Source organism: Tachyglossus aculeatus, chromosome Y3 (assembly GCF_015852505.1).
Source record: "Tachyglossus aculeatus isolate mTacAcu1 chromosome Y3, mTacAcu1.pri, whole genome shotgun sequence".
Taxonomy (NCBI): Eukaryota; Metazoa; Chordata; class Mammalia; order Monotremata; family Tachyglossidae; genus Tachyglossus; species Tachyglossus aculeatus.
In genome coordinates this window covers 1,833,267-1,860,022 of record NC_052095.1, presented here as the reverse complement: position 1 = coordinate 1,860,022, position 26,756 = coordinate 1,833,267, and the positions used below count along the sequence as shown (strand labels likewise).

The following is a 26,756-nucleotide window of genomic DNA, read 5'->3' as shown; positions in this document are numbered from 1 at the left end:
CCAAAGCCCGGGCTCTTCCCACTGAGCCACGCTGCTTCTCTATTTATTCCTCTCTTCACTGAGCGCTTACCGTGTGCAGAGCACTGTACTGAGCGCTTGGGAAGTGCAAGTCGGCAACATATAGAGACGGTCCCTACCCAACGATGGGCTCAGGGTCTACACATTTACGTATAGAGAAGCAGCGCGGCTCAGTGGAAAGAGCCTGGGCTTTGGAGTCCGAGGTCATGGGTTGGCCCACGTCATCCCCCGGGCCTGGAATGCCCTCCCTCTACCCATCCGCCAAGCTAGCTCTCTTCCTCCCTTCAAGGCCCTGCTGAGAGCTCACCTCCTCCAGGAGGCCTTCCCAGACTGAGCCCCTTCCTTCCTCTCCCCCTCGTCCCCCTCTCCATCCCCCCCATCTTACCTCCTTCCCTTCCCCACAGCAGCTGGATATATGTATATATGTTTGTACATATTTCTTACTCTATTTATTCATTTATTTATTTATTTATTTATTTATTCATTCATTTATTTATTTATTTATTTATTTATTTATTTTACTTGTACATATCTATTCTATTTATTTTATTTTGTTAGTATGTTTGGTTTTGTTCTCTGTCTCCCCCTTTTAGGCTGTGAGCCCACTGTTGGGTAGGGACTGTCTCTATATGTTGCCAATTTGTACTTCCCAAGCGCTTAGTACAGTGCTCTGCACATAGTAAGCGCTCAATAAATACGATTGATGCTGATGATGATGGGTTCAAATCCCAGCTCCGCCGATTGTCAGCTGTGTGACTTAACTTCTTTGGGCCTCGGTTCCCTCATCTGTAAAATGGGGATGAAGACTGTGAGCCCCCCTTGGGACAACCTGATCACCTTGTAACCTCCCCAGCGCTTAGAACAGTGCTTTGCACATACTAAGCGCTTAATAAATGCCATCATTACGGGGTGGGGGGAAGAGAGGGTCAGAAAATCAGGTCAAGCACAGTCCCTGACCCACATGAGGCTTCCAGTCTAAATAAGAGGAAGAACGGGGATTGAACCCCCATTTTACAGATGAGGGCACTGAGGCTCAGAGAAGCCCCCTTCTAGACTGTGAGCCTGCTGTTGGGTGGGGACCGCCTCTCTATGTTGCCAACTTGGACTTCCCAAGCGCTTAGTACAGTGCCCTGCTCACAGTAAGCGCTCAATAAATACGATTGAAAGAATGAATGAAGTGAAGTGACTTGCCCAAGATCGCAGCGTGGCTCAGTGGAAAGAGCCCGGGCTTTGGAGTCAGAGGTCGTGGGTTCAAATCCCGGCTCCGCCGACTGTCAGCTGGGTGACTTTGGGCGAGTCACTTCACCTCTCTGGGCCTCAGTTCCCTCATCTGGAAAATGGGGATGAAGACTGTGAGCCCCCCATGGGACAACCTGATCACCTTGTGACCTCCCCAGCGCTTAGAACAGTGCTTGGCACATAGTGAGAGCTTAACAAATACCATCATTATTAGTATTATTATTATTATTATCGCACAGCAGACTAGGAGGCAGAGGTTGGGTTTGAACCCAGGTCCTCTGATCCCCAGGCCCTTTCCACTTGGCCACGCTGCTTATGAGAAGCAGCGCGGCTCAGTGGAAAGAGCCCGGGCTTGGCAGTCGGAGGACGTGGGTTCGAATCCCAACTGCGCCACTTGTCAGCTGGGTGACTTTGGGCCAGTCACTTCACTTCTCTGGGCCTCAGTTACCTCATCTGGAAAGTGGGGATCAGGACTGTGAGCCCCGAAGCGCTTAGTACAGTGTTCTGCACACAGTAAGCGCTCAATAAATGCGATTGATTGATTGATTGACAGCCTTGTATCTGTCCCAGCGCTTAGAACAGTGCTCGGCGCATAGTAAGGGCTTAACAAATACCAACCTAAGAGAAGTGAAGTGACTTGCCCGAGGTCATACAGCTGAGAAGTGACGGAGCCGGGATGAGAACCCAGGTCCTCTGACCCCCAGCTCCGGGCTCGTCCCCTAAGGCTGTGCTGCTCCTCTAAGAGAAGTGACTTGTCCTAGGTCACACAGCCGAGAAGTGGCAGAGCTGGGGGGAGAATCCGGGTCCTCTGACTCCCAGAGGGCCACACTGCCTCATCTCATGGTTTATCTGGGGACAGAGGGGGAAACTGTCTAATCCCCATTGAAAGAGGGGGAAACTGAGGCCTGGAGAGGTTCAATGGCCTGCCCGAGGTCACACGGCCGGTGGTAGGGCCAGGGCTAGAATAAAAATGATGATATTTGTTAATAATAATAATAATAATAATAATAATAATAATAATAATAATAATAATAATGATGATGATGGCATTTGTTAGGCGCTTACTACGTGCCAAGCACTGTTCTAAGCGCCGGAGAGGATACGAGGTGATCCGGTTGTCCCCCGTGGGGCTCACGGTCTTCATCCCCGTTAGTGACTTGCCCAAAGTCACCCAGCTGACAGTTGGCGGAGCCGACATTTGAACCCACGACCTCGGCCTCCCAAGCCCGGGCTCTCTCCACTGAGCCACGTGTTAAGCGCCTAATCAATCGATCAATCAATCAATCAATTGTATTTATTGAGCACTTACTGTGTGCAGAGCACTGTACTAAGCGCTTGGGAAGTACAAGTTGGCAACATATAGAGACAGTCCCTACCCAACAGTGGGCTCACAGTCTGAAAGGGGGAGACAGAGAACAAAACCAAACATACTAACAAAATAAAATAAATAGAATAGATATGTACAAGTAAAATAAATAAGTAAATAGAGTAATGAATATGTACAAACATATATACATATATACAGGTGCTGTGGGGAAGGGAAGGAGGTAAGATGGGGGGGATGGAGAGGCCTATGACGTGCCAAGTGCCGTACTGAGTGCCGGAACCGGGGCTCCCGACCGCCCGGCCTGTGCAGGCCCCGCTCCCCGCCACCCCCTATCCGGAGGGGGAAACCGAGGCCCAGAGCTGTTCGGCGATCGATCCCGGGCCGCCCGCCCCGAGCTCGCACCCTCCTCCCCGGGTCCAGGGCGTGGCCCCGGGGTGGGTGCGGGTGACGGGGCGGACCGGGCTCTGAGGTGCCTGCCCGCAGGAGGGGCACGTGGCCCTGCATCTGGCCGTGCGGCATTGCCAGACGGACGTGGTGAGGACCCTGCTGCTGCTGGCGGCGACGGCGACTCGGGGCCGGGAGCGGGGCTGTGGCTTGGACGCCCGCGACCTGCGCGGGGACACCCCTTTGCACGTGGCCTGCAGGGACGGCCACCTGCCCGTCATCACCGCCCTCTGCGATGCCCGCTGCCAACGCGACCCCGCCAACGAGGTAGGCCAGCCGGGCCCGGCGGCGACCCGAGCCGGGATCGGGAGCCGGGTCCCGTGCTGCGTTTCTGGGATCGGGAGGGTTTTCCAGCTCAGGAGGCCGGGAGAATCCACGGGCCGGCCGGGATTGCGGGTATAATCATAACAACGACGGCATTTGTTAAGCGCTTGCCATGTGCCAAGCGCTGTGGGGATACAGTAATGATAATAACAATGATGCTATTTGTTAAGCGCTTACTAGGTGCAAAGCGCTGTGGGGATACAGTAATAATATCATGATGATGGTATTTGATAAGCGCTTACTAGGTGCAAAGCGCTGGAATAATGATGGCATTTGTTCATTCATTCATTCAGTGGTATTTATTGAGCGCTTACTGTGGGCAGAGCGCTGTACTAAGCGCTTGGGAAGTCCAGGTTGGCAGCATATGGAGACGGTCCCTACCCAACAGTGGGCTCCCAGTGTAGAAGACTGTGTTAAGCGCTTACTATGTGCCAAGCACTGTTTTAAGCGCCGGGGTGGATACAAGGTGGTCAGGTTGTCCCCCGGGGGGCTCACGGTCTTCATCCCCATTTTCCAGATGAGGTCACTGAGGCCCAGAGAAGTGAAGTGACCTGCCCAGAGTCACCCAGCTGACAAGCAGCAGAGGCGGGATTGGAACCCATGACCTCTGACTCCCAAGCCCGGGCTCTTTCTACTGAGCCACACCGTTTCTTGGTGATCTGGTTGTCCCACGGGGGGGGGCTCACAGTCTTAATCAGCGAAGCAGATTCTCTCTCAACCAATCAATCAATCAGTCGTATTTATTGAGCACTTCCTGCGTGCAGAGCACTATACTAAGCGCTTGGGAAGTACAAGTTGGCAACATAATACGATTGAATGAATGAATGAAGTGACTTGCCCAAAGTCACCCAGCTGACAGTTGGCGGAGCCGGAATTTGAACCCGTGACCTCGGACTCCAAAGCCCGGGCTCTTTCCACTGAGGCACGCTGCTTCTCTAACCGACTGACCAGTCAGTGGAGTTGTGGGAGTGCCTACTTGCCGGGTGTATAATAATAATAATAATAGTAATAATAATAATAATGATGATGATGACGGCATTTATTAAGAGCTTATTATGTGCAAAGCACTGTTCTAAGCGTTGGGGAAGTTACAAGGTGTTCATGTGGTTCCACGGGGGGCTCTCAGTCTTCATCCTCATTTTCCAGATGAGGCAACTGAGGCACAGAGAATAATAATAATAATAATAATAATGGCATTTATTAAGCGCTTACTATGTGCCAAGCACTGTTCTAAGTGCTGGGGAGGTTACAAGGCGATCAGGTGGTCCCACAGGGGGCTGACAGTCTTCTTCCTCATTGTCCAGATGAGGCAACTGAGGCACACAGGGTAGTAATAATAATAATAATATTAATAATAATAATTATAATAATAATGATGATGGCATTTAGTAAGCGCTCACTATGTGCAAAGCACTGTTTGAAGCACTGGGGAGGTTACAAGGTGATCAGGTTGTCCCACAGGGGGCTCACAGTTTTCATCCCCCTTTTCCAGATGAGGTCACTGAGGCACAGAGAAGTTAAGTGACTTAATAATAATAATGAGAGCATTTATTAAGCGCTTACTATGTGCAAAGGCCTGTTCTAAGTGCTGGGGAGGTTACAAGGTGATCAGGTGGTCCCCCGGGGGGCTCACAGTCTTCACCCTCATTTTCCAGATGAGGTAACTGAGGCACAAAGAATAATCATAATAATGATGGCATTTATTAAGCGCTTACTATGTGCAAAGCACTGTTCGAAGCACTGGGCAGCTTACAAGGTGATCAGATTGTCCCACGGGGAGCTCGCAGTCTTCATCCTCATTTTCCAGATGAGGGAACTGAGGCCCAGAGAAGTGAAGTGACTTGCCCAAAGTCACCCAGCTGACAGTTGGCGGAGTCGGAATTTGAACCCATGACCTCTGACTCCGAAGCCCGGGCTGTTTCCACTGAGCCACGCTGCTTCTTGCACTGTACTCTTCGATCGTATTTATTGAGCGCTCGCTGTGTGCGGAGCACTGGACTAAGCGTACCAGGCACCTGGAATAGGATCGCAGGAGCGGAACACAGAGTCGGTGCCCCTAAGGAGCATCCTGGGTGTGAGACACTGGACTGAGCGCTCAGGAGAGGGCTGTAGAGTTAGCAGACGTGATCCCCGGCCTCAAGAAGTCCACCGTGTGCAAAACGCTGTAATAATAATAATGATAATGGTGGTATTTGTTATGCGCTTACTATGTGCAAAGCACTGTTCTAAGCGCTGGGGAGGTTACAGGGTGATGAGGTTGTCCCCCGGGGGACTCACAGTCTTAAACCTCATTTTACTGATGAGGGAACTGAGGCCCAGAGAATAATAATAATAATAATAATAATAATAATAATAATAATAATAATAATAATAATAATAATAATAATAATAATAATAATAATAATGGCATTTATTGAGCGCTTACTACGTGCAGAGCACTGTTCTAAGCGCCGGGGTAGATACACTCTGCCAATTGTTAGCTGTGTGACTTTGGGCAAGTCACTTAACTTCTCTGTGCCTCAGTGCCCTCATCTGGAAAATGGGGATGAAGACCGTGAGCCCCCCGTGGGACAGCCTGTTGCCGTCTGCCTCCACGCGTCCAGCGCAGCGGGGAGACGGGCACGCGCAATGGAAGAACACAGGCCAGGCGAGTCTCAAGGTGGACAAGGAGACTGTTTATTCAGCACACGGAGGAGGATTTTATACAGTGAGGAGCCTCAAGGGAGTCAGGGGACAGGCGGATGACTGCAAGCTTATCAGCAAGGCTGAGCTTATCAGCAAGGCTGAGCTCATCAGCAAGACTGAGCTCATCAGCAAGACTGAGCTCATCAGCAAGACTGAGCTCATCAGCAAGGCTGAGCTTATCAGCAAGGCTGAGCTCATGCCTAGATCGGCACGTTCCCAAGGCAATTCTCAGAACAGCGCCAAGTTATTTATCTAGCAGCCTGACTGCCTTCATTGCTCCTTGTAGGTCTTCTTGTGAGCACGGAAGGCCAGGTGGCCTGGCTTACTACCTAGGCCCTGATGTTAGGTCTGCCACAAGTCCCCCTTTTTGTTTTTGAAACAATTGCAAAGCATGGAGTTGAGTAAGAAGCGGGCAAAGGAAAACAGATAGCCATCGGGCAACGCAGGGCAGGCAAAACAGGGCCAAGATCAACAAAATAATATATGGGAGACTATGAAGCAGCATTGAGAGCCAATTAAAAGGATTAACCGCCTCAAGGGCAGAAATGATCGGTGAAGCAATATCGGCAGGAATGGTCAAGGGAGGGGTATTTTGCATAGCATCGGAGAGTGAGGCAAGGTGTGACAAATCAAGGGAGACATTTGAAGAATGCCAGGCTCCTTGGAGCCGATTTCGGATCGCGGACCACGAAAACCCGGGAAATGTGGCATTATAATAATATGGGGTCACACAGATATGAGGCTAACGATAATCACAACGTTGAAAAGAAAGTTGAGTGCGAGTAGCAAGGAGGGAGACATTGACAAGTGCCTCTTCTCCTGGTCCCTCCCGTGGAATCGCATCCCCCCCTACAAGGTCAGAAGCATTAGTGAGAATATCTCCCACTGGATCTTGCCACGTAACTGGTCACACCCACGGAGGGTACGGAACAAAAATCCAATAGTCCTCAGTAATCACAACAGTGGAGGAGGCGAGAATCAGGAAAGCAATCATCATTTTTAGGAACTTTGCTGCTGATCCTCCAGAGGAAGGGTCGCGGAGTGTGTATCCTGGTTCTCTGTCAGCTCCTGAAGTATGCAGGGTGAGGGAGGGCGTGCTGTAGAAAGGGCGCGACGTATGTTCTTTGTGGTTACCCAGATCGGGCGGTCCTCAGTTTCTGGAAAGACACAAGCATACCCTCGGCCCCATGTTAATAAGGGACCTGGTCCTCGCCACTGGCGCGTGAGAGGGTCCTTCCATTTGACTCTTTCAGGGTGTTCTTTAATGTCCCTGCCACCCCACTTTTCAGCAGGGGTGAGACCTTTGTCATCCATAGTTAAAAAATTAAGGGTATATATAGCAGATTGTAATTGTCTATGGGGAGAAGTCAGTTCATCTCCCCCTTTCTGTTTTTCCAAAAAAGCTTTGAGCCAACGATGACGGTTTTCGACAATGGCTTGACCCGTGGGATTGTATGGAATACCCGTAACATGGCGGATAGCAAAAATATTACAGAAAGACCGGAACGCCTTAGAAGTATATGCGGGGCCATTGTCGGTTTTCAATACCTGTGGAATTCCCATAAAGACAAAAGCGAGAAACAAATGACCCATAAGATGTTTGGCTGATTCACCAGTGTGAGCCGACGCAAAAGTAAATAATGTACAGGTATCAACAGTAACATGAATAAAAGCCAATCTGCCAAAAGGAGGGTAATGCGTGACGTCCATTTGCCACAGCTTTCTTGGCGCAAGACCATGGGGATTCGTGGCTTCAGAGGCCGCAGGTAATGTAGTAACACAGGAGGTACAAGCTTTCACAATAGCCCGCGCGCTTTCCCGAGAAATGCCAAATTGACGGCGCAACATTCCCGCCCCTTGGTGGAAGCGCCGGTGGGCTTGCGAGGCTGCGGCTGTAGCATCTAAAGGGAGAAGAGCCGGAGCCAACAGTGGTGCAACAGAAATAATCGCCCTTGGTGCGCTAGCAATTTCCCTAGTAAGTGGGTCCGCACAAGCATTACCTTCAACCAATGGTCCGGGGAGGGACGAATGCGCCCTAATATGAGAAATGTAAAAACGATGAGAACGAGCGCGAATCGTTGCTTGAAGTTCCTGGAACGAAGGAAAAATGGCTGCCTCGGAAAACCGGAGCGCAGCAGTCTCAATGTGAAGAGTAACAGAGCATGCATACCGGCTATCTGAGGTAATATTAAGTGATTGAGGGAAATCGCGAAGGACTAACATCACAGCTCCAAGTTCCACGTGTTGAGCGGAATGGGACAGAACGGGGATAACGCGGGAAGTGTCCGGAGGACAGTAATAGGCGGCTCGGCCTGTCGTTCCATCTGTAATAACTGTGGTAGCCCCCGGTATCGGGTCCGGAACCGTGATGCAGGGGAATACCCATGCAAAAGGTGAGAAAACCTTTAATCGTGGAATATCTGGGAGACCAGAAACCCAAGCCCCGGTACGCATTGCCAAAAGGATCTGCCAATCGGGATCGTTGCCAAGAAGTGTGGCAAGTTGATCTGAAGTATATGGTTGGTATAATGTGGAGGGTCCGGTCCCAGAAAGGACGGTAATGCGCCGAATTAAACGACCCAATAACTGGGCTACCAAAGTCAGATATGGGGAAACAGAGCGGTGGGGCTGAGTGGGCAAATGCATCCACTCAACCAATTGTTGTTCTTGACATATAACCCCTGTAGGCATGACAGAGGTGGGAACGACAACGGCGGATAAGGGTATCCCTGGGGTGGCACGGTCCACCGTAGCCTGAGCCAATTTTTTGACTACCTGCTCTAACTCCCGGGCGGCTTGTGGTGAAAGGGAGCGGGGGGGGGAAGAGAGCTCCGGGGCTCCTCGCAAGGTAGCAAAAAGGTGAGATAATTGATCGGTGGGGATTCCAAGATAAGGGCGCACCCAGTTTAATTCCCCCAGTAATTTTTGGAAATCATTAAGGGTTTTTAATTTTGAAACATCCAAGGTAGGGGCCACAGGGGACACTGTCCGATCTGTCAAAATATGTCCCAGATAGGTGATCGGGGGTTTTGTCTGGACTTTCCCGGGTGCAACCCGCAGCCCTCCAGATTCTAGAGCCACCAGAAGAGCAGGCCGTAAGGCGTGTAGTTGGGCTGCGGTGGCGCAAGCACAGAGTATGTCATCCATATAGTGAATAATATATGCCTCAGGATACTTAACGCGGAGTGGCGCTATCAGAAGCGCAACGTAAGTCTGGCACATTGTGGGGCTATTTTTCATTCCCTGGGGGAGGACCGTCCAATGACATCGCGCAGTAGGTTGAGTCCTGTTGGCCACAGGGACTGAAAACGCGAATCGAATACGATCGTCCGGGTGGAGCGGAATAGGGAAAAAGCAATCCTGAATATCTACTACTAATATCGGCCAATTTCTAGGGATCATAGCCGGGTTCGGGAGCCCAGGTTGCAGCGCTCCCATCGGCTGCATCGTCTTATTGATTTCTCGGAGATCAGTCAACATCCTCCGGGCCCCCGAGCACTTTTTTATCACAAAGACAGGGGAATTCCAAGGGCTATCGGAGGGTTCAATATGCCCCGCCGCTAATTGTTCCGTGACTATCACTTGTAAAGCAGCCAATTTCGGGGTTGGTAGCGGCCACTGCTCCACCCGTACTGGTGCATCAGAAGCCCACGTTATTCGTTGGGCTGTTGGGCGGTTGACCCCGACCTTTGCAGTGGTCGCGAAGGAAAAGGGCGCGGTGAATTACACGGGTGACAATTGTCGGTCGTAATTACGGCCCCCATTTGTCCTAAAAGATCACGTCCCCATAAGTTAACGGGGAGGCGATCTAACACATATGGTTGAATGTATCCTGATCGGCTATCAAGCTCCCAGTGTAGGTAAGCGGCACTTTGAGAGGGGAAGGTAACCTCTCCGATGCCTTCCAACGGGGCAGCCCCGGTTTGCAGTGGCCATGCCGGGGGCCAGCCCCTTTTTGTTAGGACCGAACGGTCAGCCCCTGTGTCTACCAAACCAATAAACTCTCGCCCATTTAAACGGACTGTCAATCTCGGCTGGTCTTGCCCAATGACAGCGGACCAATAAGCTCCTATGCCGGAGCTGCCAAAACCCTTTGCCCCCCGCAGATCCTCGGTCCGAACGGAGCCTAAAGCGTAAAAAGGAAAGATCACCAATTGAGCAATGCGTGAACATTCAGGGAGTTGCACAACCCGAAGACTGTATGCCAAAACAGCTAATTCCCCCAGATAGTCTTCATCCACCACTCCCGGAAGGACAATCAGCCCCTTTTGAGTTAGTCCGCTACGGCCCAATATGGGTCCCACAGTACCCTTCGGGAGAGGGCCGGCGACCCCAGTGGGGATTCGTTGAACCCCCACCTCAGGTGTTATAATCAAGTATCCCACCACGGGGAGGTCGAGGCCAGCGGAGCCGCTAGTGGCTCGCTGCAATTCGCCGATGGTGGACAGTTGTCGGGAGAAGTCAGAGCCTGTTCCTTTGGAACACCTGCGTGTTGCAGAGAGATCGCTGCCCCTATTGTTGTTGGGGCCTGGGGCCGGCCCCTGCGTCCGTTTCCCGGCACAGGGCTGCCATTATTTGAGAGCATCGAGTGGCATTCAGAAGCCCAGTGGCGTCCTTTTTTGCATTTTGGGCATACTGAGGCTGGTAGTGGTCTGGAAAAGTTCTGTCGTGGGCTACGACAATCCTTCGCCAAATGTCCGCTCTTTCCACAGTGAAATCACACCATGTCTGCCTTAGTTTGTCTTTGCATTGCTGCGGCCATTCGATTAGCATTGAAAGAGGCTGTCCCTACATCCTGACATCGGCGTACCATGTCAGTGATGGACAAGGTCCGTTTGCCCCCAGCTAAGGCACGCTTGCAGTCTTGGTTAGCATTGTCATAAGCCAGCTGTCTCAAAAAAATAACTCCCGCCTCATTATCACTGACGCTGCGCTGGATAGCCATCGTCAGGCGGCTGACAAATTGTTCAAATGGTTCTGACGGTCCTTGTAAAATTTTTGTAAAACTGGGGTTTTGTTCTCCTTTCGCCGGGAGCTTTTGCCATGCAGCTTTCCCCGCTATCATTATTTATTGATATGCTTGCAGAGTGTAAGTTAATTGCTTGGCAGTGTCCGCAAAAGGCCCAGTCCCTGTAAGCATCTCGAAAGTGATTTGAACTGGAGGTTGGGCGCGATCATTGCGACGCGCTTGCTCCGCGCACCAGTCAAAAAATTCTGCCTTCCAAAGCAAATAGTCTCCGCCATCCAGGACAGTCTCGGCTAAGGTTTGCCAATCACACGGGCAAAGGATTGAGGAAGCAATACTTTCTATGAGTGCCAGCACATAAGGAGCCGTGAGTCCATATGTCACAGCACCCTGTTTCACTTCTTTTAATAATTTGAAATTCAAGAGTTCGTGGGTACGTATTAACTGACCAGGATTAGCAGGGTCAGGTTGCGCCATCACAGGGAAACCCATCAACGGTTCAATAGGTATCTCCTCTCCCCCTTCCATAGCAGCCCCCATCGCTCGCTGCAGAGGTGTTTGTGCTGGTTTCAGGACCCATGGAGGGGGTGGTGGAGGGGGTGGAGCGGAAGGAGCTGGCTCAGTGAAAGGATTCCACTTTCCTTTCGGCCACTGCTCGGGATTACAGTCTATCAATGCAGATTCAGGCGGGGGAGGCAAAGGGGGGTCCGGAGAAATCATAGCTTTGTCCGGGCCGGAGGCCACATCTATCCCCGCCAACTTTTCCCTCAAGGGAATTTTGTGTTCAGGAGTAAGGCAAATCATTAATACGTTCCATATGGAGAACGCAGCGATAGGAAAAGCCTGGGGTCCTTCTTCTCGTAGTCTGGAACTCATCTGCCTTCCCACTATTTCCCATCGTTCTAAATCCATTATTCCTTCCTTTGGAAACCAAGGGCAGCATCTTTCCACGCATTCCAAAAGTTGTTCAATCTGGGCAGTGGTGATAATCAACCTTTACAACATCCTTTACAACATCCTTAAGTAATTGGATATAATGATTCCGAGAACGGAATTGAATTTGTCCCATTTTCTTCCCTGCTGTAAGCCTGGTGTTTGAAAACGAAAGTAAACTTAAATGCCCTCACCTCTTCCGTTCTTTGGGGAGTCACTGCGCGGTGATGAGTTGCTTCGTGAGGGTTGTGGTGCTGAGTCTGAGGGTCCAGGGTTCAGGTCCCTGTCCCTGTTCGGGCGCCACTTGTTGCCGTCTGCCTCCACGCGTCCGGCGCAGCGGGGAGACGGGCACGCGCAATGGAAGAACACGGGGCAGGCGAGTCTCAAGGTGGACAAGGAGACTGTTTATTCAGCACACTGTGGAGGATGTTATACAGTGAGGAGCCTCAAGGGAGTCAGGGGACAGGTGGACGACTGCAAGCTTCTCAGCAAGGCTGAGCTTCTCGGCAAGGCTGAGCTTCTCGGCAAGGCTGAGCTTCTCGGCAAGGCTGAGCTCCTCGGCAAGGCTGAGCTCATCAGCAAGACTGAGCTCATCAGCAAGACTGAGCTCATCAGCAAGACTGAGCTCATCAGCAAGGCTGAGCTTATCAGCAAGGCTGAGCTCATGCCTAGATCGGCACGTTCCCAAGGCAATTCTCAGAACAGCGCCAAGTTATTTATCTAGCAGCCTGACTTCCATCATTGCTCCTTGTAGGTCTTCCTGTGAGCATGGAAGGCCAGGTGGCCTGGCTTACTACCTAGGCCCAGATGTTAGGTCTGCCACAACAACCTCATCACCTTGTAACCTCCCCAGCGCTTAGAACAGCGCTTTGCACATGGAAAGTGCTTAATAAGTGCCATCATCATTATAATCATTATTACTATTACAAGGTAATCAAGTTGTCCCACGTGGGGCTCACAGACTTAATCCCCATTTGACAGATGAGGCACCTGAGGCCCAGAGAAGCGAAGTGACTGGCCCGAAGTCACCCAGCTGACAAGTAGCGGAGCTGGGATTCGAACCCACGACCTCAGGCTCCCAAGCCCGGGCTCTTCCCAGCGTGAGCACTGGGAAAGGAGGAGAGAGTTAGGAGACGCTATCCCGGCCCGCAAGGAGCGGAGCACTGTACTGAGCGTGTGGGAGAGGACAATAACGCTCGTAGATGTGATCCCTTTCCTCAAGGAGTTTAGTGTACTGGATGAGAAGCACTCTACTAAGCACTTGGGAGGATGCGGTTTGTGTCTCCACGGTTACCGTCCTCGCTGTTGCCGTCTCCGCGGTGTTCCATCGCCAGCACTTAGTACAGAGCTCTGCACATAGTAAGTGTTTAATAAATGCCATTATTATTATTATTATTATTATTCATCCTCACAGTTACTCTCCCTCGATTGGAAGCCCCTCGTGGGCAGGGAACGTGTCTGTTGTTCTTTCGCCCCCTCCCAAGTGCCGAGTACAGTGCCCTGCCCACAGGGAGCGCTCAGTAAATACGATGGACCAAGTGATGGACTGTCCCAGCGGTGGCTGGGTCCTCGCCCTGTTCCGTCTGGACTAGTGCGTCAGCCTTCTCTCTGATCTCCCATCCCCGTGTCTCTCCCCACTTCAATCCATACTTCATGCTGCTGCCCGGATTGTCTTTGTCCAGAAATGCTCTGGGCATGTTACTCCCCTCCTCAAAAACCTCCAGTGGCTACCAATCAATCTGCGCAGCAGGCAGAAACTCCTCACCCTGGGCTTCAAGGCTGTCCATCACCTCGCCCCCTCCTACCTCACCTCCCTTCTCTCCTTCTCCAGCCCAGCCCGCACCCTCCGCTCCTCCACCGCTAATCTCCTCACCGTACCTCGTTCTCGCCTGTCCCGCCATCGACCCCCGGCCCACGTCCTCCCCCGGGCCTGGAATGCCCTCCCTCTGCCCATCCGCCGAGCTAGCTCTCTTCCTCCCTTCAGGGCCCTACTGAGAGCTCACCTCCTCCAGGAGGCCTTCCCAGACTGAGCCCCTTCCTTCCTCTCCCCCTCGTCCCCCTCTCCATCCCCCCATCTTACCTCCTTCCCTTCCCCACAGCACCTGTGTATATGTTTGTACATATTTATTACTCTATTTCTTTATTTATTTGTTTTACCTGTACATATCTATTCTATTTATTTTATTTTGTTAGTATGTTTGGTTTTGTCCTCTGTCTCCCCCTTGTAGACTGTGAGCCCACTGTTGGGTAGGGACTGTCTCTATATGTTGCCAACTTGTACTTCCCAAGCGCTTAGTACAGTGCTCTGCACACAGTAAGCGCTCAATAAATACGATTGATTGATTGATTGATTCCGTCTCCTGGTCACCTTCCTTGGCATCCCCATCCTTGCCGTGACTGTTGCCATGGTTACCGTCCCCCTGGCTACCGTCCGCGCAGGGTAACATCTCCAAGATCAGGGTCCTTGTTTTTCCCACCTTCGCCTTGACCGTCCACAGTGTTCCCATCCTCGCAGTTACCGGCCCGGCGGCTGCTTGTCCCCCCGCCCCCGTTCCCGATCCCGGAAGGTGCCATCCCTTGGGTGCTGTCCCCATGGGTACGGCCTCCACGGTTTCCTCCCTTGTTGCCATCCTTGCCTTTCCCATCCAGCACGAAATTCCTAGGGGAATCCGGGAGTCCGACAAAGCGACCAGGTTATTAGTAGAGAAGCGGGGCGGCCTAGCGGAGAGAGCAGCCGGCTCTGCCACCTGCTTGCTGTGTGACCTTGGGCCAGTCACTTGACTTCTCTGGGCCTCAGTTCCCTCATCTGGAAAATGGGGAAGAAGGCCGGGAGCCCCGCGTGGGACAGGGATTGGGTCCAACCTGAGTAACGCGTACCTAGTGGCATGGCTCGGTGGGAAGAGCCCGGGCTTTGGAGTCAGAGGTCACGGGTCCAAATCCTGGCTCCACCAACTGTCAGCTGTGTGACTTCGGGCAAGTCACTTCACTTCTCTGGGCCTCAGTGACCTCATCTGGAAAATGGGGATGAAGACCGTGAGCCACCCGTGGGACAACCTGATCACCTTGTAACCTCCCCAGCGCTTATAACAGTGCTTTGCACATAGTAAGCGCTTAATAAATGCCATGATTATTATTATTATTATTATCTACCCCAGCGCTTAGTACAGGGCGTGGCACATAGTAAGCACTTAACAGCTACCATAAGAAAAAAACGATTCATCCGTCTCCAGAGTCAGTCAGTAGTATTTATTGAGCACTTGCCGTGTGCAGAGCGCTGGGAGAGGACAATGGATTGATCGGGGGTCCACAGTGGGAGTTCGTCCGTCTCCTCGTGGGCGTCCGGACGGGCCGCGGTCACGTCCCCGACTCCGCTGGCCCGTGGCCACCTCTGGCCACCGGCCCCTCGGAGTGCATTCTGGGTGGCCGGTTCATCTGCCCGCCGACGGTGGCCGTGGACGGAGGGACGGAGGGACCGCTGGACGGTCCGAGGGACCGGAGAGGGCGGATGGAACAGAGCGGACGGAAAATCCGCCCCCTCCTCCCGCCGGAGTTCACGCCCCAGCCCGGCTGGGGCCACCGGGACCACAGAGTCGGGGGCGAGCAGTCGGGGAATAATAATCATAATCATAATGATGGTATTTATTAAGCGCTTACTATGTGCAAAGCACTGTTCTAAGCACTGGGGAGGTTACAAGGTGAGCAGTTTGTCCCACGGGCGGCTCACGGTCTTCATCCCCATTTTCCAGATGAGGGAACTGAGGCCCAGAGAAGTGAAGCGACTCGCCCAAAGCCACCCAGCTGACGATTGGCGGAGGCCGGGACTTGAAGCCGTGACCTCCGACTCCAAAGCCCGGGCTCTTTCCTCTGAGCCGCACCGCTTCTCCAGGAGGAGAAGGCCTCCCGGAGGAGGCGGGGGCCGTGGCGGGAGGGAGAGCTGTGGGACGGCAGATCTGGGGGCGCGGAGATGGGCAGGTGGAGCCCCCCAGGCCTCAGCGGCCGCCCCCCCGCTTTCTCTCTAGACTGTGAGCCCACTGTTGGGTAGGGACCGTCTCTAGATGTTGCCAACTTGGACTTCCCAAGCGCTTAGTACAGTGCTCTGCGCACAGTAAGCGCTCAATAAATACGATTGATTGATTCTCTCGCCCCGCAGGACGGGTGGACCCCGCTGCACGTGGCCGCCAGCAACGGGCTCCTGTCGGTGGTCTGCCATCTCTGCCTCTGCGGGGCCGACGTGGAGGCCTGCACTCCGGTAAGCCCCCGGCCCCCTCCACTCTCCCGCTCCGTACAACGCGTGCCCACTCCCGGAGCCCGTCTGCTCGTGGTTTAAGGTTCCCCCACCGACACCCTCCGGTCACCCCCGGCCCCGCTCACCTAATCGGCAGCTCCGGGAAACAGGTGGGGTGTGGCAAGTCGTCAGGGAGGGCTTCCGGGAGGAGGTGGGGTTTCAGGAGGGCTTTGGAGGTGCCTGGGAGTGTCAGGGGTTCATTCATTCATTCAGTTGTATTTATTGAGCGCTTACTGTGCGCAGAGCACTGGACTAAGCGCTCGGGAAGTACCAGTCGGCAACATGTAGAGATGGCCCCTACCCAACAATGGGCTCACAATCTTGTGGAGAGGAGGGGGGAAGAGACAGAGAGAAGCAGAGAGACAAAGAGACAGGAAAGGGGGGAAGAGACAGAGAGAAGCAGAGAGACAAAGAAACGGGAGAGAGGGGGAAGAGACAGAAGCAGAGAGACAAAGAGATAGGAGGGGGGGAGAGACCTAGAGAAGCAGAGAGACAGAGGGGGGAAGAGACAGAAGCAGAGAGACAAAGTGGAGAGAGGGGGACAAGACAGAAGCAGAGAGACAAGGAGACAGGAGAGGGGGAAGAGACAGAAGGAGAGAGACAGAGACAGGAGAGGGGGAGAGACAGAAAAGCAGAGAGACAAAGAGAGAGGGGGGAGAGACAGAGAGAAGCAGAGAGACAAAGAGATGGGAGAGAGGGGGAAGAGACAGAGAAGCAGAGAGACAAAGAGACGGGAGAGAGGGGGAAGAGACAGAAGCAGAGCGACAAAGAGATAGGAGAGAGCGGGGAGAGACAGAAGCAGAGAGACACAGAGATGGGAGGGGGGAGAGACAGAGAAGCAGAGAGACAAAGAGACGGGAGAGAGGGGGAAGAGACAGAGAGAAGCAGAGAGACAGGAGGGGGGAGAGACAGAGAAGGAGGGAGACAAAGAGACAGGAGAGAGGGGGAAGAGACAGAGGGAAGCAGAGAGATAAAGAGACAGGAGAGAGGGGGAAGAGACAGAGAGAAGCAGAGAGACAGAGACAGGAGAGAGGGGGAAGAGACAGAGACAGAAGAGAGGGGGAAGAGACAGAACAGAACAGTGCTTCTGGACTACTGCATCAGCCTTCTCTCTGATCTCCCATCCTCGTGTCTCTCCCCACTTCAGTCCATACTTCATGCTGCTGCCCGGATTGTCTTTGTCCAGAAACGCTCTGGGCATGTTACTCCCCTCTTCAAAATTCTCCAGTGGCTACCAATCAATCTGCGTATCAGGCAGAAACTCCTCACCCTGGGCTTCAAGGCTGTCCATCACCTCGCCCCCTCCTACCTCACCTCCCTTCTCTCCTTCTCCAGCCCAGCCCGCACCCTCCGCTCCTCCGCCGCTAATCTCCTCACCGTACCTCGTTCTCGCCTGTCCCGCCATCGACCCCCGGCCCACGTCCTCCCCCGGGCCTGGAATGCCCTCCCTCTGCCCATCCGCCGAGCTAGCTCTCTTCTTCCCTTCAGGGCCCTACTGAGAGCTCACCTCCTCCAGGAGGCCTTCCCAGACTGAGCCCCTTCCTTCCTCTCCCCCTCGTCCCCCTCTCCATCCCCCGCATCTTACCTCCTTCCCTTCCCCACAGCACCTGTATATATGTTTGTACATATTTATTACTCTATTTATTTATTTATTTACTTATTTATTTTACCTGGACATACCTATTGTATTTATTTTATTTTGTTAGTACGTTTGGTTTTGTTCTCTGTCTCCCCCTTTTAGACTGTGAGCCCACTGTTGGGTAGGGACTGTCTCTATATGTTGCCAAGGTGTACTTCCCAAGCGCTTAGTACAGTGCTCTGCACACGGTAAGCGCTCAATAAATGCGATTGATTGATTGCTTCGCACATAGTTAAGCGCTTAATAAATGCCATTATTATTGTTATAGGTGATTAACAAGTAATGATGACGATATTTGATCGTATGTACCGAGCACTTGCTGTGTGCAGAGCACTGTAGTAAGCGCTTATAATGAGGATAGATGTTGTCCAAGCTGGGGAAGATAGTCCAGAGAGTCAGTCTCCCCGAGTTTGGCCTCTTCATTCATTCATTCATTCATTCATTCATTCATTCATTCATTCATTCATTCATTCATTCATTCATTCATTCATTCGTTCGTTCGTTCGTTCGTTCGTTCATTCATTCATTCGTTCGTTCGTTCATTCATTCGTTCATTCATTCATTCTTCAGTCGTATTTATTGAGCGCTTACTGTGTGCAGAGCACTGTACTAAGCGCTTGGGAAGCCCAAGTCGGCAACATATAGAGACGGTCCCTACCCGACAACGGGCTCACAGTCTAGACGGGGGGAGACGGGCAACGGAACGCGTGGACAGGTGTCAAGTCATCAGAATACATAGAAGTAAAGCTAGATGCTCAACATTAACAAAATAAAATAACTAGAATAGCAAATACGTACAAGTAAAATAACCTGCTGTGTGACCTCAGGCGGGTTACTCGCCCTCTCTGGGCCGGCTGCTGGTCCCCCGGGGGCGGGGAAAGGGCTGAGTCGCGCCACCCCCCCCCCCCCACCCCCACCCCCGCCCCAACCGTTTGAAGCCTTTCTAGACTGTGAGCCCACTGTTGTAGGGACCGTCTCTCTATGTTGCCAACTTGTCCTCCCCAAGCGCTTAGTACAGTGCTCTGCACACAGTAAGCGCTTGATAAATACGATTGAAAGAAAAAGCAAACAAGGAAAGCCTTGGAGGGAGGGGTCCGGGCCCCGGGGGGCGAGCTTGTGGCGGCTGACGGCCCCTGTGCCCGCAGGAGGGGAAGACGGTCGAGGAGCTGGCCCAGGACCAGCACCACGAGCCCGTGGCCGCCCTGCTCGCCAGGCTGAGGAAGGTGGGTGGGTGAGCCGGCCGGCCGGGCCTGGGGTGGGGGGTGGGGGGGGGGCCGCCCGCCCCCACCCCGGAACCGGACCCCAGACCCAGCCCCTCACCGCCGCCCCCACTCCACCGGACGGGAGTCCTATTCTCTCTGTCTCTCTCTGTCTCTCTGTCTCTCTGTCTCTCTGTCTCTCTCTCTCTCTCTCTCTCTCTCCTTTCTTTCTCTCTCTGTCTCTTCTTTCTGTCTCTCTCTCTGTCTCCTCTCTGTCTCCCTCTCTCGCTCTTTGTCTCTGTCTTCTCTCTTTCTCTCTGTCTCCCTCCTTCTGTCTCCCTCCCTCTCTCTCTGTCTCTCTTCTCTCTGTCTCTCTCTCTGTCTCTCTTCTTTCTACCTCTCTCTGTCTCTCTTCTGTCTGTCTCTCTCTTTCTGTCTCTGTCTCTCTCCTGTCTGTCTCCCTCTCTCTCTCTCTCTCTCCCTTTGTCTCTCTCTGTCTCTCTTCTGTCTGTCTCTGTTTCTCTCTTCTTTCTGTCTCTCTCTCTCTGTCTCCTTCACTCTGTCTCCCTCCCTCGCTCTCTCTGTCTCTCTCCATCTCTTCTCTCTGTCTCTCTTTCTCTTTTTCCATCTCTCTGTCTCCCTCTCTCTGTCTCCCTCTCCCTCTCTTGCTCTCTCTCCCTTTGTCTCTGTCTCTCTTCTCTCTGCTCTTTCTGTCTCTGTCTCTCTCCTTCTGTCTGTCTGTCTCCCTCTCCCTGTCTCTCCCTTTGTCTCTCTCTGTCTCTTTTCTCTCTCTGTCTTTCTCTCTGTCTCTCTTCTTTCTGTCTCTCTGTCTCCTCTGTCTCCCTCTCTCTCCCTTTGTCTCTCTGTCTGTCTCTCTCTCCCTTTGTCTCCGTCTCTCTTCTCTCTCTGTCTTTCTGTCTCTCTCTCTGTCTCCTTCTCTCTGTCTCCCTCTCTCTCCCTTTGTCTCTCTCTGTCTCTCTTCTCTCTCTCTGTCCGTCTCTCTCTCTCTCTCTGTCTCTCTCTGTCTCTCTCTGTCTCTCTCTGTCTCTCTCTCTCTCTCTCCCCCCCCCCCACACACACACATTCCAGAATTCACCCACACATACACCCCTGGACTCCAACCCAGACATCCCCGGAATCACCCCCACCTCCGGAGACACCCCCCCCCCCCCCGCCACAGACCCCTAGGGCCCCAGGTTGGCGCGCCCCCCTCTCCCTCCCTGCCCGCTCGCAGAGGGGCAGAAGGGGACCCCCCCATCCCCGGCGGGTGCCCGGGGGGTTGGGGGGGGGAGGTGGGCAGGGCGGCGGGCGGGCAGACCGTCGGGGGGTCAGGGGCCGGTGGTCGCGGGGGGTGTCGTCGTCAGGGACCCACCTCCCCCCCGCCCCCCGGACCCCGCTCCGCCGCAGGAGAGCCAGCGGACGGCGTTCTCCCAGCAGCTGCGCCCGGGCCCTGCCGCGCAGCCCCGCATCAAGCTGAAGCTCTTCGGCCCGTCGGGCGCCGGCAAGTCCGCCCTGGTGGACTCCCTCAAGTGCGGCCTCCTGCGCGGCCTCTTCCGCCGCCGCCGGGCCAGGCCGCCCGCCCAGCCCGCGGCCCGAGGCCCGCCTTCACCCCTGGCTTCCAAGCCCGCAGGTAGGTCGGCTTCCCGGCGGCGGCGGCCGCCCCCGGGAACGCGTCGTCCGGCCTTCGGGCCATCCCCTTCTTTATATAAACGCAATCATCATGATGGCGTTTATTAAGCGCTTACTATGTGCCAAGCACCGTTCTGAGCACCGAGCGGGTTACAAGGTGATCGCGGTCTTCATCCCCATAATAATAATAATAATGATAATGATGATGGCATTTATTAAGCGCTTCCTATGTGCCAAGCGCTGTTCTAAGCGCCGGGGAAGTTACAAGGTGATCAGGTTGTCCCACGGGGGCTCACAGTCTTCATCCCCATTTTACAGATGAGGGAACTGAGGCACAGAGAGGTTAAGGGACTTGCCCAGAGTCACACAGCTGACAGTTGGCGGAGCTGGGATTTGGACCCATGACCTCTGACTCCAAAGCCCAGGCTCTTTTCCACTGAGCCACGCTGCTTCCCTGGTTCCCATTTTCCAGATGAGGTCACTGAGGCCTAGAGAAGTGACGTGCCTCGCCCAAAGTCACACAGCTAAGTGTGACAAGTGAGAAGCGGCCTGGCTCAGTGGAAGGAGCCCGGGCTTGGGAGTCAGAGGTCCTGGGTTCGAGTCCCGGCTCTACCACATGTCTGCTGTGTGACCTGGGGCAAGTCACTTCACTTCTCTGAGCCTCAGTTACCTCATCTGCAAAATGGAGATTAAGACTGTGAGCCCCCCGTGGGACAACTCGATCACCTTGTAACACCCTCTATTACTCTATTTACTTACTTATTTTACTTGTACATATTTATTCCACTTATTTTATTTTGTTAATATGTTTTGTTTTGTTCTCGGTCTCCCCCTTCTAGACTGTGAGCCCACCGTTGGGTAGGGACCGTCTCCAGATGTTGCCAACTTGGACTTCCCAAGAGCTTAGTACAGTGCTCTGCACACAGTAAGCGCTCAATAAATATGATTGAATGAATGAATGAATGAACCCCCCCACCCAGCGCTTAGAACAGTGCTCTGCACAGAGTAAGCGCTTAACAAATGCCATTATTATTATTAGAAAGAGCCAGGGCTTGGGAGTCAGAGGTCACGGGTTCGAATTCCGACTCTGCCGCCTGTATTATCATTACGATTGGCTCTGCCCCGCCTCACCCTCTCCATCCCCCCCGCCGCCGCTTTACCTCCTTCCCTTCCCCGCAGCACCTGTATATATGTATATATGTTTGTACGGATTTATTACTCTATTTATTTATTTTACTTGTACATACCTATTCTATTTGTTTTGTTTTGTTAATATGTTTTGTGTTGTTCTCTGTCTCCCCCTTCTAGACTGTGAGCCCACTGTTGGGTAGGGACCGTCTCTCTATGTTGCCAGCTTGGACTTCCCAAGCGCTTAGTCCAGTGTTCTGCACACAATAAGCGCTCAATAAATCCGATTGAATGAATGAACCCCCCCCCCTTCCAGCGCTTAGAACAGCGCTCTGCACATAGTAAGCGCTTAATAAATGCCATTATTATTATTATGAGGAGCCCGGGCTTGGGAGTCAGAGGTCACGGGTTCGAATCCCGGCTCTGCCACCTGTATTACCATTACGATCGAATCGCGAAGGGATCCTCCCCCCAGGGTCGGTGAGCGCGTCCAGCCTGTGCGCGGGCTGTGAGAAGGTGAGTGTGAGGAGCCGCAGCCTGGGAGGGAGGGGGTCAGCGCTTAGAACAGAGTAAGCGCTTAACAAATACCATTATTATTATTGTTGTTGTTAGTACAGTGCTCTGCACACAGTAAGCGCTCAATAAATACGATTGATGATGATGATGTTAGACCTGGAAGGGTGGCGGAGCTGGCATGGATGGGAGACACCATCTTCCCCTGGCCTGACTCCGCCACCGCCTCCGGCTTCCCCGGCCCTAACTCTGGTGCCATTTTCCCTGTCCCCGATCCTGCCACCTTCCCCAGCCCTCATTCATTCAGTCGTATTTATTGAGCGCTTACTGTGTGCAGAGCACTGGACTAGGCGCTTGGGAAGGACAAGTCGGCAACATATAGAGACGGTCCCTACCCGACAGTGGGCTCACGGTCTAGAAGTCATTCTGACTCCACCATCTCCCCCGGCCCTGACCCTGCCGCCATTTTCCCGGGCCCTGACTCTGCCACCATCTTCCCCGGCCCTTATTCTGCCGCCATTTCTCCCGGCCCTGACTGCCACCATTTTCCTCCTCCCTGACTCTACCGCCATTTTCCCGGGCCCTGACTCTGCCGCCATTTTCCCCGGCCCTGACTCTGCCGCCCTCTTCCCCGGCCCTGACTCTGCTGCCGTTCCTCAGCCCTGACCCTGCTGACATTTTCCCTGACCCTGACTTTGATGCCATCTTCCCCGGCCCTGACCCTGCCGCCATTTTCCCGGGCCCTGACTCTGCCGCCATTTTCCCGGGCCCTGACTCTGCCGCCCTCTTCCCCGAGCCCTGCCTCTGCTGCCGTTCCTCAGCCCCGACTCTGCTGACATTTTCCCTGACCCTGCCTTTGATGCCATCTTCCCCGGCCCTGACCCTGCCGCCATTTTCCCTGGCCCTGACCCTGCCGCCATTTTCCCGGGCCCTGACTCTGTTGCCATTTTCCCCGGCCCTGACTCTGCCGCCCTCTGCCCCGGCCCTGACTCTGCTGCCGTTCCTCAGCCCTGACTCGGCAGACATTTTCCTCGACCCTGACTTTGATGCCATCTTCCCCGGGCCCTGATTCTGCCGCCGGTTTCCCCGGCCCTGACTCTGCCGCCATTTTCCCCGGCCCTGACTCTACCGCCATTTTCCCCGGCCCTGACTCTGCCGCCATTTTCCCCGGCCCTGACTCTACCGCCATTTTCCCCGGCCCCGACTCTGCCGCCATCTTCCCCGGCCCCGACTCTGCCGCCATTTTCCCCCAGCCCTGACTCTACCGCCATTTTCCCCGGCCCTGACTCTACTGCCACTTTCCCGAGTCCTGACTCTGCCGCCACTTTCCTCCTTCCTGATTTTTCAGCCAATCTTCCCCGGCCCTGACTCTGCCGCCATTTTCCCCGGCCCCGACTCTGCCGCCATTTTCCTCGGCCCCGACTCTGCCGCCATTTTCCGCCAGTCCTGACTCTACCGCCATTTTCCCCGGCCCTGACTCTGCCGCCATTTTCCCCGGCCCTGACTCTGCCGCCACTTTCCCCGGTCCTGACTCTGCTGCCACTTTCCTCCTCCCTGATTTTGCCGCCAATCTTCGCCGGCCCCGACTCTGCCGCCATCTTCCCCGGCCCCGACTCTGCCGCCATTTTCCCCCAGCCCTGACTCTACCGCCGTTTTCCCCGGCCCTGACTCTACTGCCACTTTCCCGAGTCCTGACTCTGCCGCCACTTTCCTCCTTCCTGATTTTTCAGCCAATCTTCCCCGGCCCTGACTCTGCCGCCATTTTCCCCGGCCCCGACTCTGCCGCCATTTTCCTCGGCCCCGACTCTGCCGCCATTTTCCGCCAGTCCTGACTCTACCGCCATTTTCCCCGGCCCTGACTCTGCCGCCATTTTCCCCGGCCCTGACTCTGCCGCCACTTTCCCCGGTCCTGACTCTGCTGCCACTTTCCTCCTCCCTGATTTTGCCGCCAATCTTCCCCGGCCCCGACTCTGCCGCCATTTTCCCCCAGCCCTGACTCTACCGCCGTTTTCCCCGGCCCTGACTCTACCGCCGTTTTCCCCGGCCCTGACTCTACTGCCACTTTCCCGAGTCCTGACTCTGCCGCCACTTTCCTCCTTCCTGATTTTGCCGCCAATCTTCCCCGGCCCTGACTCTGCCGCCATTTTCCTCCACCCTGACTTTGCCGTCATTTTCCCCGGCCCTGACTCTGCCGCCATTTTACCCGGCCCTGACTCTGCCGCCACTTTCCCCGGTCCTGACTCTGCTGCCACTTTCCTCCTCCCTGATTTTGCCGCCGATCTTCCCCGGCCCCGACTCTGTCGCCATCTTCCCCGGCCCCGACTCTGCCGCCATTTTACCCGGCCCCGACTCTGCCGCCACTTTCCCCGGTCCTGACTCTGCTGCCACTTTCCTCCTCCCTGGTTGTGCCGCCAATCTTCCCCGGCCCTGACTCTGCCGCCATTTTCCTCCACCCTGACTTTGCCGGCATTTTCCCCGGCCCTGACTCTGCCGCCATTTCCCCCGGCCCTGACTCTGCCGCCGTTTTCCCCCAGCCCTGACTCTACTGCCATTTTCCCCGGGCCTGACTCTGCCGCCATTTTTCCCGGTCTTGACTCTGCCGCCACTTTCCAACTTCCTGATTTTGCCGCCAATCTTCCCCGGCCCTGACTCTGCCGACGCCTCTGACGCCATTTTCCCCGGCCCCGACTCTGACGCCATCTTCCCCCAGTCTTGACTCTGCCGCCATTTTCCCCGGCCCTGACTCTGCCTCCGTTTTCCCCCGGCCCTGACTCTGCCGCCATTTCCCCCGGCCCTGACTCTGCCGCCATTTTCCCCGGCCCTGACTTTCCCACCGTTTTCCTCAGCCCCGACTCTGCCGCCGTTTTCCCCGGCCCTGACTCTACCGCCACTTTCCCCGGCCCTGACTCTACCGCCACTTTCCCCGGCCCTGACTCTCTACCGCCACTTTCCCCGGCCCTGACTCTACCGCCACTTTCCCCGGTCCTGACTCTCTCGCCACTTTCGTCCTTCCTGATTTTGCCGCCAATCTTCCCCGGCCCGGCTCTGCCGCCGTTATCCTCGGCCCCGACTCTGCCGCCGTTTTCCTCGGCCCCGACTCTGCCGCCGTTTTCCCCGACCCCGACTCTACCGCCGTTTTCTCCGGCCCCGACTCTACTGCCACTTTCCCCGGTCCTGACTCTGCCGCCGCTTTCCTCCTTCCTGATTTTGCTGCCAATCTTCCCCGGCCCTGGCTCTGCCGCCATTTTGCCCGGCCCTGACTCTGACGCCATCTTCCCCGGCCCTGACTCTGACGCCATTTTACCCGGCCCCGACTCTGCCACCGTTTTACCCGTCCCTGACTATGCAGCCATTTTCCTCAACCCTGACTCTGCCGACATTTCCCTTGACCTTGACTTTGCCACCATCTTCCCCAGCCCTGACTCTGCCACCATTTTCCCCAGCCCTGACTCTGTCGCCATTTTCCCCGGCCCCGACTCTACTGCCATCTTCCCCCGCCCTGACTCTGCTGCCATCTTCCCCGGCCCTGACTCTGCTGCCATTCCTCAGCCCTGACTCTGCCGACATTTTCTTTGCCCCTTTCCCCGTCTCTGAACCTGCCACTATTTTCCTCAGCCCTGAATCTGTTTCCACTTTCCCCGGCCCTGACTCTGCCGACATTTTCCTTGACCCTGACTTTGCTGCCACTTTCTCCGGCTCTGAGTCTGCCACCATTTTCCTCATCCCTGACTCTGTTGCCGTTTTCCCCGGCCCTGACTCGGCCGCCATTTTACCCAGCCCTGACTCTGCTGCCCTTTTCCTCAACCCTGACTCTGCCGACACTTTCCTCAACCCTGACTTGGCTGCCGTCTTCCCCGGCCCTGACTCTGCCGCCATTTTCCCCGGCCCTGACTCTGTTGCCATTTTCCCCTGCCCAGACTCAGCCACCATCTTCCCCGGCCCTGACTCTGCCGCCATTTTCCTCTACCCTGACTTTGTCACCATCTTCCCTGGCCCCGACTCTGCCACCATTTTCCCCGGCCCTGACTCTGCCCCATTTTACCCGGCCTTGACTCTGCGGCCATTTCACCCGGCCCTGACTCTGCCGCCATCTTCCCCGGCCCCGATTCTGCTGCCATTCCTCAGCCCTGACTCTGCCGCCATTTCCCCCGGCCCTGACTCCGTTGCCATGTTCCCCTGCCCTGATTCTGCCGCCATCTTCCCCGGCCCTGACCCTGCCTCCATTTCACCCACCCCTGACTCTGCCGCTGTTTTCCTCCACCCTGACTTTGTCACCATCTTCCCTGGCCCCGACTCTGCCGCCATTTTCCCCGGCCCTGACTCTGCCCCATTTTCCCCGGCCTTGACTCTGCCGCCATTTTACCCGGCCCTTACTCTGCCGCCATCTTCCCCGGCCCCGACTCTGCTGCCATTTTCCCCGGCCCTGA

At 54.6% G+C, this 26,756-nt stretch overlaps 1 protein-coding gene across 1 annotated transcript in view; it reads left to right on the top strand.

Moving 5' to 3' along the window:
• LOC119946714 (death-associated protein kinase 1-like) overlaps positions 1-26,756 on the top strand; it is a 79,654-nt gene that overhangs the window by 43,727 nt on the left and 9,171 nt on the right. The window contains exons 11-14 of the mRNA XM_038768128.1: positions 3,068-3,295; positions 16,087-16,185; positions 19,006-19,083; positions 20,467-20,689. Of these exons, the coding sequence (XP_038624056.1) occupies positions 3,068-3,295; positions 16,087-16,185; positions 19,006-19,083; positions 20,467-20,689 (628 nt within the window). The remainder of the gene's footprint in view (positions 1-3,067; positions 3,296-16,086; positions 16,186-19,005; positions 19,084-20,466; positions 20,690-26,756) is intronic.